At 41.0% G+C, this 16,681-nt stretch overlaps 1 protein-coding gene across 1 annotated transcript in view; it reads left to right on the top strand.

The window, feature by feature from the left end:
• Positions 1-16,681, top strand: part of LOC124797868 (intraflagellar transport protein 74 homolog) — a 212,613-nt gene that overhangs the window by 126,601 nt on the left and 69,331 nt on the right. The window contains exon 7 of the mRNA XM_047260954.1: positions 14,334-14,657. Within this exon, the coding sequence (XP_047116910.1) occupies positions 14,334-14,657 (324 nt within the window). The remainder of the gene's footprint in view (positions 1-14,333; positions 14,658-16,681) is intronic.

Here is a 16,681-nt window from a genome sequence, read left to right as displayed (position 1 = left end):
TTTCACTTACAATTTCCTCATCAGTGCTGCTTCTAAGAGAATTTGTACGTACATGGATGAAGATTCCTGTGTAATTCTTCCGAGATGCCTCTGCTGAACCATCCTGTAAGCTGTACATGTTGCTAAAGTGTTTCTTCAACTGGTGGGTCTTGATTCCTATTTTGGAATTGAGAACTACCACATTTTTTAGCAGAGAATCAGCTATAATAAGGAATTCAATTTTTTCACTCTCTTTTTTTTTTTTTTTTTTTTTTTTTTTTTTTTTTTTTTTTTTTTTTTTTTTTTTTTTTTCATTACTGAGACATATCGAATTCTTTTACTGTAAGTTATACTTGTCCACTTGTATTTATTTTTGGTTCTTGAGGCTTCGGCACGAGTTTCTTCCTTAGGTGCAGCAGCCTCATTGTTTGAGGTAATAACTGTATCATTCTGCCGATTTTTGATTACAAAGAAGTTAGGTATGACATACCACAGGGCTCAGTGCTGGGTCCCATCATATTTTTGATGTATTTAAATGACCTAGCATTAACCAAACAGTGTCATAGCTCTATCAAGTTTGCAGGTGACACAAGCATTTTAATCAGTGGGAAGACAGCAGAAATGTTACAAGCAACACTGACTGAGAAACTAACTAGTGTTGCAAACTGATTCAGCCAAAACAAACTAATAAAAAATAAAGGTAAAACAGCAGTGTTTTCATAATGTCAAGAGAAACAGTGAAGAGGATATAAAATTCAGAACCAGATATTGCAGGTGTAGCTAATACAAAATTTTGGGTAACCTTAGATGGGATACACACACTGGTAGCATATTTAAGAGACTAAGTACCATATACTATTTAATGAGAATGCTTGAAAACTGTTGTCATAAGGGCTGTCTAATGACTGTTTCTTTATGCTAATACACATTCTGTTCTGAAGTATGGGATCACTTTCTGGGGTAACTCGCCATCCTGCCTATAACTCATCAGGATGCAAAAAAGAATAGCAAGAATATTGGCGGGAATAATAAGGAAAAAACTTTGCAGGCCACTACTTAAAAGAATGGGGATTCTTCATGTATTTGCATCTTTGATAGTGCAGTGTTTATTAAGAAATATGCAAAAACAAATCCTAGTGTCCTCCTCAGAAATGAAATTCTTCTTCATCACAACACAAGACAGGAAATAGACTTTCAAATGCCCCCCCCCCCTTTTGGGTCCAGGGGTTAGAATAGGCCCGAGGTATTCCTGCCTGTCGTGAGAGGTGACTAAAAGGAGTATCACATGTTTCGGCCTTTATGTTATGGTCCCCTGTAGGGTTTGACCTCCATTTTTCAAAATATTCCTGAAGAGTGAGCCAACTGGGGAAGGGAGCCTTACATGGTGCATAGTCTCCATCATGCACTGAGACCTCTCGCATCCTTCATCGGTGTAGATCTGCACTTCCGCTCATTCTCCAGCTGTTGGGCGAGGTCACCCTCCTTGGTGCATTTTCCTCCATCCTCTGTGCAGTATCGCTTTCTATACTGTTGACGATAATGGACTTCTTAGCTCGTTTGCACTTGATATCCAGCACGGTAGTCAGTCCATTGTGGTGGGGCCGCCATGTACTCTGTTGGTTGTAGCCCACTGACCACACAGGAATTGGTCTGCTGATGCCTGCACTGTTGACCCTGGGGCATCGGGACTCACGGCAATGCCCATCCTGCCAGGTGGCCTTTGCTGCGGCTGGGTGGCACCCGTGGGGAAGGCCCCTGGTCGGAGTGGGTGGCATCAGGGTGGATGACGCGCCATGAAGCATAGTACGCCAGCAATCTCTAAGCGGCCAAGGTCTAACAATGTCTAAGAAACATGACCTCAAATTGTCTGTCCCCCCTCCCGGCCACAGCATGGGAGGAACGCCGGGCTAAGGATGGCAGCAAAGCTTATTCACCCCAGTACCTCATATGTACGAGAGTGGATGGGGAATCTTTCTTGTCAATGAAACCTCAGTTTTTTGTGCAGCATTTAGAGGACAAGTTTGGGGAGTTGGAGGGCTTGTCCAAAATGCAGTCAGCATCGGTCTTGATCAAAACAGCACCCTCTGCCCAGTCATGGGCGTTACTCGCCTGTGACAAACAGGGGGATGTTTCTGTTTCCATCATGCCCCATAAGAGCTCAAATATGGTCCAGGGTAACATATTTCACAGGGACCTTCTTTTGCTGTCTGACAATGAGCTGCGCACCACCGGGATCAAAGGGATAATCAGGTTGCCATTGGTGCCTTCATCTTGGCCTTCAAGGGTGTCACATTACCCGAGAAGGTCAAGGTGATGGTCTACCATGACATAACGCCATATACCCCTCCCCCGATGGGGTGCTTTTAAGTGCTGGAATTTCAGCCATATGTCTTCTTGCTGTACTTCCAGCATCATCTGTTGGGATTGTTGATGTGCTTCGCATCCCAATACTCCCTGTGCCTTGCCTCCCATCTGTGTCAACTGCAGAGAGCACCATTCGCCTTGCTCACCAGACTGCAGGATTCTCCAGAAAGAAAGAAAAATAATGGAATACAAGAGTGTGGACTGACTGACCTACATTGAGGCTAAGAGAAAATATGAGAGGCTACATCCTGTGCATGTAATGTCAAACTACGCTGTCGCTATGACAATGGTTCTACCATCTTCCGTTCTGCCACATACAGTTGGCTCTCAGAGCCGTCAGACTCCACCTGCCGCCTTGACAGTGGGGGCCACTTCCCTCTCTGTTGCTCCTGCACAACCAACTTCAGGAGCAACACCCCCACCAACCATCTGGGAGTCAGTCCCCACTTCTCAGCCTGAGAAGCGTAAGTCTTCTTCGGCTCCTCTCGCCAGGAAGGGACCCCTTGGGTCACTCCCTTCCCAGGTTCCTGCCAGTAGCAAAGCTGACACCCGCCAGTGGCTGAAGCAGCCACAGGTAGCTGGTCGTGGGGTTTCACCGTCCTCCTCGGTCCCTGAGACTGAATCAGTGAAGCCCTCCCAGCAAGGCAAACCTAAGGAACAGCGAGAGAAACCTAAAAAGAAAAAGACCCCCAAGAACCAAGGTACTGTGGTGACACCCACACCACCACTACCTACAAGCTCTGTGTCTGAGGATGAAGTGGAGATTCTGCGTCCACTGAGGACGTAGTTCTTGCTGGGCCCTCAGACACAATGGATGTCGATCGCACAGGTACTCATCTGGTGTGGCAGCAGGTGACTATGAGGTGGAGGCTACCTCATTGAGTGTTTCATGCCTTCCAGTCTCACAATCATGTAATCCTCCAGTGGAATTGCAGCAGTTTTTTCCACCACCTGGCTAAGCTACTGCAACTGTTTAGCTTTTCACCTGCTTTCTGGATTTCCCTCCAGGGAACCTGGTTCCCGGCAATGCAGACCCTGCCTTCCATGGCTATAAGGGATATTACTGGAACTGTAGCGACCATAATAGTGTCAGGTGGAGTTTGCGTCTATGTCCTGAACTCAGTATGTAGTGAACCTGTGCCCCTACAAACCCCTCTTGAAGCTGTGGCTGTCAGGATAAGGACGACGCAGGAAATAATTGTCTGCAATGTATATCTTCCTCCAAATGGTGCAGTACCCCTGAACGTATTGGCTGCACTAATTGGTCAACTCCCCAAACCTTTCCTACTTTTGGGAGATTTTAATGCACATAACCCCTTGTGGGGTGGTGCCATGCTTACTGGCCAAGATAGAGAGGTCGAAAATTCACTGTCACAATTCGACCTCTGCCTCTTAAATACAGGTACCCCCACACATTTCAGTGTGGCACATGGCACATATTCAGCCATTGATCTCTCGGTTTGCAGTCCTAACCTTCTCCCATCTATCCACTGGAGAGCACATGATGACCTGTGTGGTAGTGACCACTTTCCCATCTTCCTGTCACTCCTGCAGCATCATGCCCACGGACGCCTAGCCAGATGGGCTTTCAACAAGGCAGACTGGGAAGCTTTCACCTCTGCTGTCACCTCTGAATCTCCCCCACATGGTGCCACTGATGTTGTCGTTGAGCAGGTCACTACAACGATAGTTTCTGCGGCAGAAAATGCGATCCCTCATTCTTTAGGGTGCCCCCGGTGAAAGACAGTCCCTTGGTGGTCACCAGAAGTTGCTGAGGCAATGAAAGTGTGTCGGCAAGCTCTACAGTGACATAAGTGGCACTCTTCTGTAGAGCACCCACTTGATGTGTATAGCTACTGGCCCATCAAACTCAGCAACTTTCTTTGTAAGCTGCTGGAATGTGTGGTGTGTCAGCAGTTGGATTGGGTCCTGGAGTCATGTGGCCTACTGGCCCCATGTCAGGGCGGCTTCCACCAGGGTGACTCTACCACTGATAATCTTGTGTCCCTCGAGTCCCCATGTTCGCTAGCTTATAAAATGATGGAAACAGGAGTGTTGGGAGAGGTGTGTCCACCATTGGGTGCTATACGTCACTTTCCCAAGTCTGGATGAAGATCAGATGTCTTTTTGGGTACCAGACCCCAATAGGTGTCCCTGGCACTAACATCAATGGTGTGTTATCTACCGACGCAAATGCGATTGCTGAGCACTATACTTGAGCCCCTGTGTCAGAGAACTACCCCCCAGCCTTTCGCACCCTCAAACAGCAGATGGAAAGTAAAGTCCTCTAGTTCACTACATGCCACAGTGAACCCTATAATGCCCCATTTACAGAGTGGGAGCTCCTCAGTGCCCTTGCACATTGCCCCGACACAGCTCCTGGGCTGGATCAGATCCACAGTCATATGATTAACAATCTCTCATCTGACTACCAGCGCCATTTCCTCGTCATCTTCAACTGGATCTGTCGCAATTGCATCTTTCCATCGCAATGGCAGAAGAGCACCATCATTCCGCTGCTCAAAAGCAGTCAAAACTCACTTGATGTGTATAGCTACTGGCCCATCAAACTCACCAACTTTCTTTGTAAGCTGCTGGAATGTGTGGTGTGTCAGCAGTTGGATTGGGTCCTGGAGTCATGTGGCCTACTGGCTCCATGTCAACGCGGCTTCCACCAGGATTACCCTACCACTGATAATCTTGTGTCCCTCGAGTCTGCCATCCAAACAGCCTTTTCCAGATACCGTAATCTGGTTGCTGTCTTTTTTGACTTCCGTAAAGCATACAACACCACCTGGCACCATCATATCCATGCCACATTGTATGAGTGGGGTCTCCGGGGCCTGCTTCCGATTTTTATCCAAAACTTCCTGTCGCTCCATACTTCCCATGTCCAAGTTGGTGCCTCCCATAGTTCTCCCCATATTCAGGAGAATGGAGTTCCACAGGGCTCCGTATTGAGTCTCTCTCTATTTTTAGTGGCTATCAAAATGGTACAGCAGGAGCTGTTGGTCTTGCCTTCTCTGTATGCGGATGACTTCTGTATTTTGTACTGTTCCCATTACCTCCTCTCCTCGAGGTCCATTCACATACACCTCCATGGTGTACACTTAGGCCGCAGATTCTTCTGGACCTTTTGCATCGCCCTAAGGACTCTGTTAACCCTTCGACTCTCCGCTGTCACTTCCTCTCGCTTCTCGAGGTGCATCAGGGCCATGAAGTGGTTTACACCGACGACTCAATGGCTGATGGCCATGTAGGCTTTGCGTGTGTTCATGGACTACATATTGAACAGCACTACGTGCCAGATGGATGCAATGTTTTCACTGCAGAACTGGCAGCCATATCTCGTGTTCTTGAGTACATCTGCTCATGCCCTGGTGAGCCATTTCTCCTGTGTACTAACTCCTTGAGCAGCCTACAAGCTATCAACCAGTGCTACCCTCACCATCCTTTGGTAGGGTCCATTCAGGAGTCCATCTATGCCCTGGAACTGTCCCGTCATTCAGTGTTGTTTGTGTGGACCCCAGTTCATGTTGGCCAACAGAATGGTCAAACAGGCTACACAGAAACCGCTTCTGTAGATAGGCATCTCCGAAATTGACCTGCATTCTGTCGTATGCTGCAGGGTTTTTTGGCTTTGGGATACAGAATGGCATAAGAGTACACACAACAAACTGCATGTCATGAAGGAGACTATGAATGTGTGGAAGTCTTCCATGCGGTCCTCTCGCAGGGAACCAGTTGTCCTCTGCCAGCTCCACATTGGCCATATGTGACTGACGCATGGTTACCTCCTCCGTCGCTAGGACCCACCTCAGTGTCACTGTGGCTCACAAATGACGGTTGTCCACCTCTTGCTGGACTGCCCACTTTTAGCCACTTTGTGGCGGACTTTTAACTTTCCCAGCACCCTACCTTTGGTGTTGGGCGACAATGCCTCAACAGCAGCTCTAGTTTTATGTTTTATTCATGATGGTGGGTTTTATCACTTGATCTAAGTTTTAGCATATGTCCTTTGTCCCTCTGTGTCCTCCACCCTAGTGCTTTTAGGGTGGAGGTTGTAATGTGTTGCAATGTGGCTGGCTTCTCCTTTTTATTCTCATAGTCAGCCAGCCATGGTAATTTGCTCTCTTGTTCTGATCTCTTCTACATGTTTCATGCATCTCTCTGTGGTTTTGTTGTCCGATTTTGTCCATTTTAGTGTTTGTTGCCCTGCTGTCATTCTTGTGGTTTTCTCTTTTCTCCCAGCTGTGTTTTGTATGTCTTGATTATTTTACTCTTACCCTTGTGGAATTATTATAATCAGAACGAGGGACCAATGACCTATCAGTTTGGTCCCTCCACCACTCTTTTAAACCAACCAACCAACTTTCACATGCTCCAGATAAAATCTAGTTTATGCCAAAAAGGGACATTACACCACAGTAAAATTATTTACAATAAGCTGCTAAAAGAAATTAAAGCAATAAATGATTTAAAAAATTTTAAGCAGTTTTAAAAGAATGGTTAATGTTGAGTGTATAAGCCACATTGTTTATCACTTACAAAAATATTGTGTAAATATGGCTATCTGCTTGTAGCATGCAGAGACTGTAATCATTAATATTAGTTTATTCATATTTTCACTTGTAACTTTCTAGTTAAAGTGGTTTAGTTATAATTGTTTTCATTAGTACATAGGAAACATCATGTAAACATGAAGATGTATTAGCATATCTGATGTGTTAAGCTGTGCTGTGCATATAAGATTTATTGGACAAAATAACAAATACAATTACAATAGAAATACAAAGTCCTCCATGTTCATGTTTCTTGGTTTACTCATTTAAGTAAAGTTCTTCAGTATCGCATCTGTTTCTCTTCTTATTCATACCACTTCTTATGTAGTGTATGTGATATATGGAATTCACTCTATGAAAAAATGTTCAGAATACAACCTCAAATACTGTACAACACACAAACAATAATGAACAATCCAGTACTGAAACTAAATAACAACCAACCTAGTACTTAAGCAGTGTATTGTAATATCACAGTATTATGAAGAGGATAGTTGCTACTCATCATATACCAGAAATGCTGAGTCACAGACGGGCGCAACAAAAAAAAACTGGCAGAAAGTAAGCTTTCGACCAACAAGGCATTCATCATAAATAGACAATATACACATACCCGGGTTGTGGGGGTAAGACGAGACTGGTACAATGAAGGAGAGGGATAGCAGGGTAAGGGTGGGGGATGGTAACTGCTGCTTGTGTGAGCATACAGGGACAAGGTGGGGTAAGTTGTTGTGCTCATATGTGACTCAGCTTATCTGCTATATGGTGAGTAGCAAATATCCTTTTCATAATACGGTCCCATTACATCCTGATTTTCGATTGTTGTAATATCATAATGATCACACATAGTGCATACATATTATTAAGTTCCACCTTCCACTTTAGCATATCTTTTTCCTACATTCTGGAAAATCACATCTCTCGTCTCTTTTTGATATGCAATTCTTACCTTCCTTTCAGTGAGGTATGCATCTACTCCACTTTTTCTAAGCAATCCATTCCTAATATATTTTAATTCACATGTTAGCAACAACTAACACTGAGTGTATAAACCACAAATTTTTAATAGAAAATTTCATGAATGCTTCCTGATTTACTTTAATTTTCTGATAGTATCCTTAACATAGACTGCAGCTAATGAGACCACTGACTATTCCAAGACCGCAATTATTTCCAGTAGCTCTTCCCAAATAAGACTAACACTGCTTCCTGAATCCAATATCAAGACAACTTTCATCACAGTAATTTCTCCCATAACAGCTGGCTGACAGTCTCACCTTTCCATAATTTTCCCTCGGAGTTTAATTCTTCTTCTTTCATAAGTAGTCTGTTGCCAAAATCTCCCCCCATTCGGCAATAGATCAAGCTCTTCTTTTAGAACATTAATTTCTGGTGTCTGTACACCTTTCTGCAAATCCTGTATGTTGCAAATACCTATCATTTTCCCAGAAATGGGATCTTTTAGCATAAACACACTAGGGTGCTTCACCTCCATGACCAGGTAAGGCGTGTCATACAAATGAAAACACTCTTTATTCATTTGCAGCTTTTGTCACCTCCATTTACGTCATCCTACAAAAACTATATCACCTAGTTTGAACTTTGTTCATCTGTCACCACATTTTGCTTATGCTGGTAAGACTCTGCTCTAGGTTTTAAATGGTTGTTAACAATCTCAGTGATCATACTCACATCTACGTTCTCCACACTCAGCCAAGTAATTTCTTTCAAAATCGGTTATCCTTCTGTATCTTCACCAGTGGCTTCTTTAGATGCTACTCCTGTACCATCATAGGCAGATCATTTAAAATTCCTTCAATGACAGTAACCACAATGAGTGTGTCTTTAACAATAGGTTCAGAATAACCTTCCCAGCTTTCACATTACTTGTTAATATGAATTCCCCATGTGTAAAAATTTTAAATGAGCACTTGCTTTCTCCATTCCCGCATGGGCCTTTATACGTTTTGCTACTTTGACGTGATTATTAAAAAATGAAAATAAAAAAAATACAATAAATTTTGACAAATATCAGAACAGTAAATGACATTATATGAATTGTAAAATAAAACAACATTATATAATATATGAATTTTGTTACAGGTCAGTTTCATTCACAATTAATCTAGTCATATATGTAAATATAACAATTCATCTACATCTACATGTGTACGGTGGGGCAAACCATTGTGAGGTACATGACAGAGGGTACGTCGCATTGTACCAGTCATTACGGTTTCTTCCTGTTCCATTCACATATGGAGCACGGGAAGAATATTTGTTTGAATACCTCTGTGCATGCAGTAATTATTCTAATCTTACCTTCACAATCCCTATGTAAGCGATACATAGATTGTTGCAGCATGCTCCTAGAGTGATCATTTAAAGCCAGTTCTTGAAACTTTGTTAATAGACTTTCTCGGGATAGTTTATGTCTGTCCTCTAGAGTCTTCCATTTCAGTTCCTTCAGTATCTCTGTGACTCTCCCATGGATTAAACAAACCTGTGACTATTCAATATCTTATGTTAGTCCTATCTGGTATGGGTCCCACACACTTCAGCAACATTCGAGAACCAGTTGCACGAGTGATTTGTAAGCAATCTTCTTTGGAGACTGATTGCACTTTCCCACTATTCTACCAATAAACAAAATCTACCAACTGCTTTACCCATGACTGAACCTATGTGATCATTCTATTTCATATCCCTACAATGTTTTACACCCAGATATTTGTGTGAGTTGGCCAATTCTAACAGTGACTCATTGATATCATAGTCATAGGATACTATGTTTTTTCGATTTTCAAAGTGTGATATTTTACATTTCTGAACATTTAAAGCAAGTTGCCAATCTCTGAATCACTCTGAAATCTTATTGAGATCTGACCGAATATTTGTGCAGCTTCTTTCTGATAATATTTCATTATAGATAACTTCATCATCTGCAAAAAGTTGTTTGTTTCTATTGATATTGTCTGCAAGTTCATTAACAGCAAGGTGCTAATGCAGTTCCCTGGGATATACCCAAGGTTAATTCTGCATCTGACAACGACTCTCCATCCAAGATAAGATGCTGTGCCTCTACCAAAAAGCCCTCAATCCAGTCACAAATTTCACTTGATATCCCATATGATCGTACTTTTGACGAAAGTGTAGGTGCGGTACTGAGTCAACTCGGAAATCAAGATCCAAAGCTTTCAGTATGTCATGGAAGAAAAGGGCGAGTTGGGTTTCACATGTTTGTTGTTTTTGAATGCTGGTTGGCATTGAGGATATCTTTCTGTACAAGAAACCTCATTATGTTTGAACTCAGAATATGTTCTAAGGTGCTACAACAAATTGGATGGTAGTTTTATGGATCACTTCTACGACCCTTCTTATAGATGGGTGTGATGTGTGCCTTTTTAGAACTGGGCATGGTTTATTGTTCGAGGGATCTATCATAGATTATAGTTAGAAAATAGGCTAACTCAGCTGCAAATTCAGTATAAAATATGAAACTTCCTGGCAGATTAAAACTGTGTGCCCGACCGAGACTCGAACTCGGGACCTTTGACTTTCACGAGCAAGTGCTCTACCATCTGAGCTACCGAAGCACGACTCACGCCCGATCCTCACAGCTTTACTTCTGCCAGTATCTCACCTCCTACCTTCCAAACTCCGCTGCAGAGTGGAAATCTCATTCTCAGTATAGAATAGTTAGAAAAGAGGGTAACACAGCTGTAAATTCAGTATAGAACCTGACAGGGATTCCATTGGACCCTGGAGCTTTGTTCAGTTTCAACAATTTCAGCTGTTTCTCAACACCACTGACACTAATACTTATTTCATTTATCTTTTCAGTGGTATGAGGATTAAACTGGGTTTGAAAATGGAGTTAAGGATTTCAGCTTTTGCGTTGCTACCCTCAATTTCAGTTCCTGTCTCATTCATTAGGGACTGGACACTAACTTTGGTGACACTAACAGCCTTTACTTACAACCAGAATTTCTTTGGGTTCTGTGAAAGATCACCTGACAATATTCTGCTATGGTAGTCACTGAATGCATCATGCATTTCTCTCTCGAGAGCCAAACATGTTTCATTCAGCATCTCTCTATGTATAACCATATTCAGTAATCTCTGTTTATTTAGAAGTTTCTTTTCAGTGACAGTATACCATGGAGGTTCTCTCCCATTATGAACTGTTCTACTGGGTACATAGCTATCCAGTGTGTAGTCAACTATTCTTTTAAACCTGAGCCAGAGTTCCTCTTCATGTTCCTGCCCTGTGCTGAAAATTTCAAGTTCCTCATTGTGATATGACACTACTGACTTATTATCTAGTTTACTGAACATATATATCTTTTCTGCTTGTTTTAGTTGTCGTATGTACTTTGGTAATCATTGCTGCCACAACTGTATCATGGTCACTGATACCAGTTTCAATATGGACATCCTCAGAGAGAGCAGGTCTGTTTGTCGCCATTAGATCCAATATATTTCTATCTAATACATTTCCATCATGAATGGGGTTCCTAGCTATCTGTTCTAGGTAGTTTTCATAGAAGGCCTTTAGTAAAGTTTCATCGGATGTCTTATCATGCCCATCACTAACAGAACTGTAATTTTCCCAGTTGTTGGATGATTAAAGTCTCCACTGATGATTTCAGTATGATTGAAGAACTTATACGAGCAAGTGACATGAGGGTTTCTCTAAAGTTTTTGATAACATCAGGAGATGGTTCTGGTGGGAAATAGAAGGATCCAATTATTATTTTATGCTCACATCTGATACTTATGTCTTGCCCAAACAATCTCACATGCAGTTTCAATTTCTGCTTCAGTGGATTTGAGTTTCTTGCTTAACATGACAACTACACCACCACCATTTCCCATTTGCCTATCCTTTTGATACACACTTAAATGTTCCTGAAAAATCTCATTGCTATTAATTTCAGGTTTCAACCAGCTTTCTGTACCTAGTATTATGTGAGCTGCACTGCGTTTCATGAGTGCTTCAAACTCTGACACTTTGTTGAGAATGCTTCGGCAGTTTACCAACGGGATTTTTATACTCCCACCTGTGGAAGACATTTCTTTCAATCTTTCACTGATACTTGGGTTTCATACAGCTACAGTTACCTGGATTTCATGGAGGGGTGCCTTAAAAAAAAAAAAAAAAAAACCTTGTGTGCACCCCACACACAATCAGCTACAAGAGTAGCAGCCTCTGATGATGTGTCATGTGCACCTGACCAATTTAGGGGGACCCTACAGTTCTCAAGCCAATTGCGCAAGGCCAGGAAGTCACAACCTAGCTTGTCACAGAACTTTTGAAATCTTTGGTTCAGTCCTTCCACTCAACTCAGTACCAAAGAGCCACAATGCTTCGTTGAAGCTCCATGCTCAAGGCTGATCTTCTCAACCTTCTCTGCCAGTCTCTGACCCAAGAATGACCTCAGAGTCCAGACAAAGGGCATCATTTGTTCCAACGTGCACCACAGTGTGCAGTTGCTTGCACCCTGTTCCCTCAGTGGCCATTGGAATAGCCTCTTCAACGTGTTGAATGAGGCCCCCCAGGCATACACACTGAGTGCACCTGGTTTCCTTTTCTGTCCCTTTCTGCCATTTTCCTAAGCGGCACCATCCATTCGCCGCAACTGTCAATGATTCCCTACCTCCTGACACCAGACAAAACAAATTTCCCCAAAAGAGGTGAAGTGAGTCCCACTGACAGTTTCAGTTTCAGTAAAAGACAGCCCCTCAAACTTGTTGGTTAGGGGGATTAGTACAACACCATAAGTGCTCGCTGGTCACCATCCGTTGTCCATATTACATTTTAGCGGATTATTCATAAAATATTGAATATAATTTCTTCCTAGCATGTTTCCTAGCTTTAATAAAAATGTACTTCATTTCAGTAATAATAGTCTTTTGAAAATGAGCCAGGCAGACAGGATAATGGTTCACAATTACATATTAAGACTCACATTTTAATTTGATTTTGTTCTTTATCTTCAACTAACATCATATTTAAAATATGTGTCACAGACAATGATAGTAAGTATATTTTAGTGATTTTAAGAAAATAGTATGGTTTCAAACATTCTTACCAATTACAATGTCTACTTGAGGCATGCAATAATAATACACACAACAAAGTGATTGTATCTCATGAAATAAACTATGTCTTGATGTGTTACTTGTTTGATAAAATTATTAAAATAAAAGTCAGAAAATTAATATTTTATGAGTCATTCAAGAAGCATAAGGATTATCCCTGAAATATTACAAACATGCATTGTGTAGGAGTAAATAGTCTTCTGTATGATGCATAAAGTAAATTAGAAGGAATCAGACTTTTTCCCCCTAACCCTTCCTATGTGAAACAAACCTGTAAAAGAAAAATTAAAATACTAATTGAAAATCAGAAGTCATGTGGCCTACACACTGGTGGACGTTAGTTCTGAGTATAGCCATATAGACCAAACCTGATATTCAAAAACCAGACATGCTTTCGCACTATGTACCTTTTAAGAGCATTTAACAAATGTAGCCAATAAACAAAATGGTGCACACTACAGGAAACTCTTTAGACACTGCAGTAACTAAAGGAAGTGTCTTTCTCTTGGGTATCATCTCACAAGAGGGAAAAATGTATGTAGCAAACATAGTGTTCTGATATGTGCCATCCCATTCTATTTGAGAAGGAAGATAATATGTAACTTGTAAGCATACTATCCTTCCAGTTAATACCTGTGGGCTTATTTTTCGTATTTTTTCATTGAGAGGGTCAAGCACTTTCTGGCACAGTAGTTGTGTTGTTTACATTTGTGTTTATCCATTGTTACTGTGCCATGTTGACAGTGGATCTAAAGCTGTGGAAATGTCTGAACTTTAGGGTTATATGAATGAGTATATGTTGAAATACACCATTATCAAGTTGGAAACAAAGTCCATTTAATTTTTGAGATATTGGCTTTAAATCTCTGGACACAGTTGAAAATACTTTTCACTGGAAGGATGTTAATGTTGTGAATGTGTTTTCTGTGGTTGGATAGAAGTGTCTTTCACCTAATTGAAAATAGGAAATTGTCATGTGACGCATGGTCATCTCCTCCGTGGTGCATCAGTCAGTTTGTGGTAGTTCCACTGATCCATCAAGTAACATACTGAGCCACAGTGTTTTAAATTCTGACAGGAGAACAGCTTTTACCCTATCTAGAGACAAGAGATGAATGTGGAAGAAGTTTGATAGTTTCATGTTTTGTATGGCCTCAAATATTTCTTTGTGTCAGCCCACATCTCTTCACACAGGGATCCCAATCACAGCATGTTTAAGCATGTCCACATATTTGTGTAAAATGCTCAGTTACTTTGACTTTTTCTTTAACTTGTGTATTTTTTGCTTAAGTCATTGTAAGAAACTGTCTATTGATTTTTCAGGATGTGGAGGAGAGTCAAAGTGAGCGGCACCAGAAATACAGAGACCTCAGACGACGTGAAGAAACTATGGAACAGTTTCTTTCAACATATAAAGAAAATTATGAACAGAGCATAGCCCGTCTGGATCAGTTGGAGAGTGATATTGAGATAGCTTTACAAGAAATAAGCAGGAACTTGGCTCGTTCTGGGCATCTTCCTAGTGTAGAAGACTTTTCTGTAATGAAGGACAACTTATTATTTAAGGAGGGTGAATTGGAGAAGTCTAAGAAAACATCAGAAACATTAATCAAAGAACAGCAGCAACTGCAGATCAATCTTCAAAAGGTATGTAAAACTAGAATGTGAATGTTACAGTTTATTTTTATTAAAAGCTTAAACATAATCAAAAACCAGGCAGAAAGGAAAGAAATACTAGAAAATATAGTTCATATTGTAAACATGTACATGAAAAAGAAACCAAATTGAACAGGTTTCAGTCTTTTTGTAGTCATGGTTTCTGTCAAAAGAAAGTAAAATGCCGATTATTAATAAATAAACATAGTCAGGAATTTTCAGAGTGGATTTGTTATTGTCTGGTACCACTTAGAAAATTCTTGAAATTGTTTATTCATGTCAATAGTACACCTTGTAGATTGGGTAGCTGATTCCACATCAGTGACAAGGGGAGGCCATGACATTGGCATCACAGATTTACTTCAAACTTTCCACACCTTTAGTAGGTCATTAAAATAACATACTGTGCAAGTAGTAAGTTGCACTACTCTGGCAATTCTGAGAAAATTACAAGAGAAGCATTATGTATCTGTTATGTGGCTTATGTATGTGTGCATAGGAGTCATACATTAAGAGTTCATGGTGGTCAAGTGATTTGCATTCGAGCTGCATAAGATGAATGTCTAACAAGTGACGGTTCAACTCCCGCTCAACCTTAATTGTTAATCTATTTTTTTCATCACTGGTTATATTATTTGAGAGGTAATATACTGCAAAAAAACAAGAAAAAAATGTATTTGCTTGAAGTTTCAGTTTATGTTTTCCGTGTGTGTATCACAAATACCATCCTGCAGCGCACACTCTTGTGGTCTGACACTGGGTGACATACTGTATTACTAATGGTGAATAACGGCATTTGCATCCTTATTTATTAAGGTTTGACTTGGGCTTTCCAAACCTATCCCTCGTCCTTGAAAATTTAATTACAAATAGTAAATAGCCAATTAACACATGAAATTCAATACAACTTCATAAAAATGCATATGTTTTTTTTTTCATTGTATTACCTCTCAAATACCATATAAATTAAATACAGTAACCAATGATAAAAAAGATATGGATTAAAAAGTAAGTGTTTGCTGGATTCGAACCATGGCCTCATCCGCAACACACTTGCCAAACGAGAATGCTAACCTCTTGACAAGAATGATTTCTTACAATCAGCACCTTCGCACAGTTACATAATAGACACGTAAAACTTTTATTGCGATTTTCTCAGAATTACCGGAGTAGTGCACCTTACTATTTGTTCATTACATTGTTTAAATGGCCTAGTAAAGGTGTACAAAGTTTGAAGTAAATCCTCCCCTTGTGAGAAAATTGAATACAACAGATTATGTAACATGGAGAGAACAATGATTACTCTCAGTCTGAAAAAAATGTAAAAGTGAAAGAAAGGTGAAAAATTGAGACAGCAACAAAGATGAAAATTTAGCAGTAATCAGTTGCCTCATTTTGATTCATGTATAATCTGTTTTTGGTATCCCACTCTAATCTTACCTTACCATTATGTTGTTGTCCTGGAGACTGAACAGTGTAAAAGAAAAAAAAAAAATATAACTTGCATTATGCCTCATCCAGCATCATTTATGCTCAAGAATCAATATGATGTCACATGGGCCTGTCCACTGATGTGACAACATCTATAAATCCTGCTGCCCTGCACTTGTCAACCAATTCTCACTATTCTCTGAAGCCTTCAATATGCACCATAGGTAGTAGAGTTATTGACCTGTCTGTTTTTACATTTTTTGATTCAGATTACACCCTGGTCTGTTTACACATGATAATGACAACTTTTGCAAAACTGGACTATGCTTCTGGCTAACCGTTCACTTGATGCACTTTGGCATCATTGATGACAGAAACCACCTGCTTGTTCTATCAGTCTCTGCCTCACTGCTGGTGGGAGTGGTCATAAACTGTGTTCTATCTTATGCTGCGAAGGATAGAAAAATCTTGGTATTAACTTCATTACCCATTGACATGCCAAAGTCTAACCATTCACATGCCTCATATTTTAAAAATCATCAGCATGACAATGATCTGACACCTCCCTCATCTCTTAGTCTCTG

The sequence above is a fragment of the Schistocerca piceifrons genome, chromosome 5 (genome assembly GCF_021461385.2).
Source record: "Schistocerca piceifrons isolate TAMUIC-IGC-003096 chromosome 5, iqSchPice1.1, whole genome shotgun sequence".
NCBI lineage: Eukaryota > Metazoa > Arthropoda > Insecta > Orthoptera > Acrididae > Schistocerca > Schistocerca piceifrons.
This window is presented reverse-complemented; position numbering and strand designations above follow the sequence as displayed.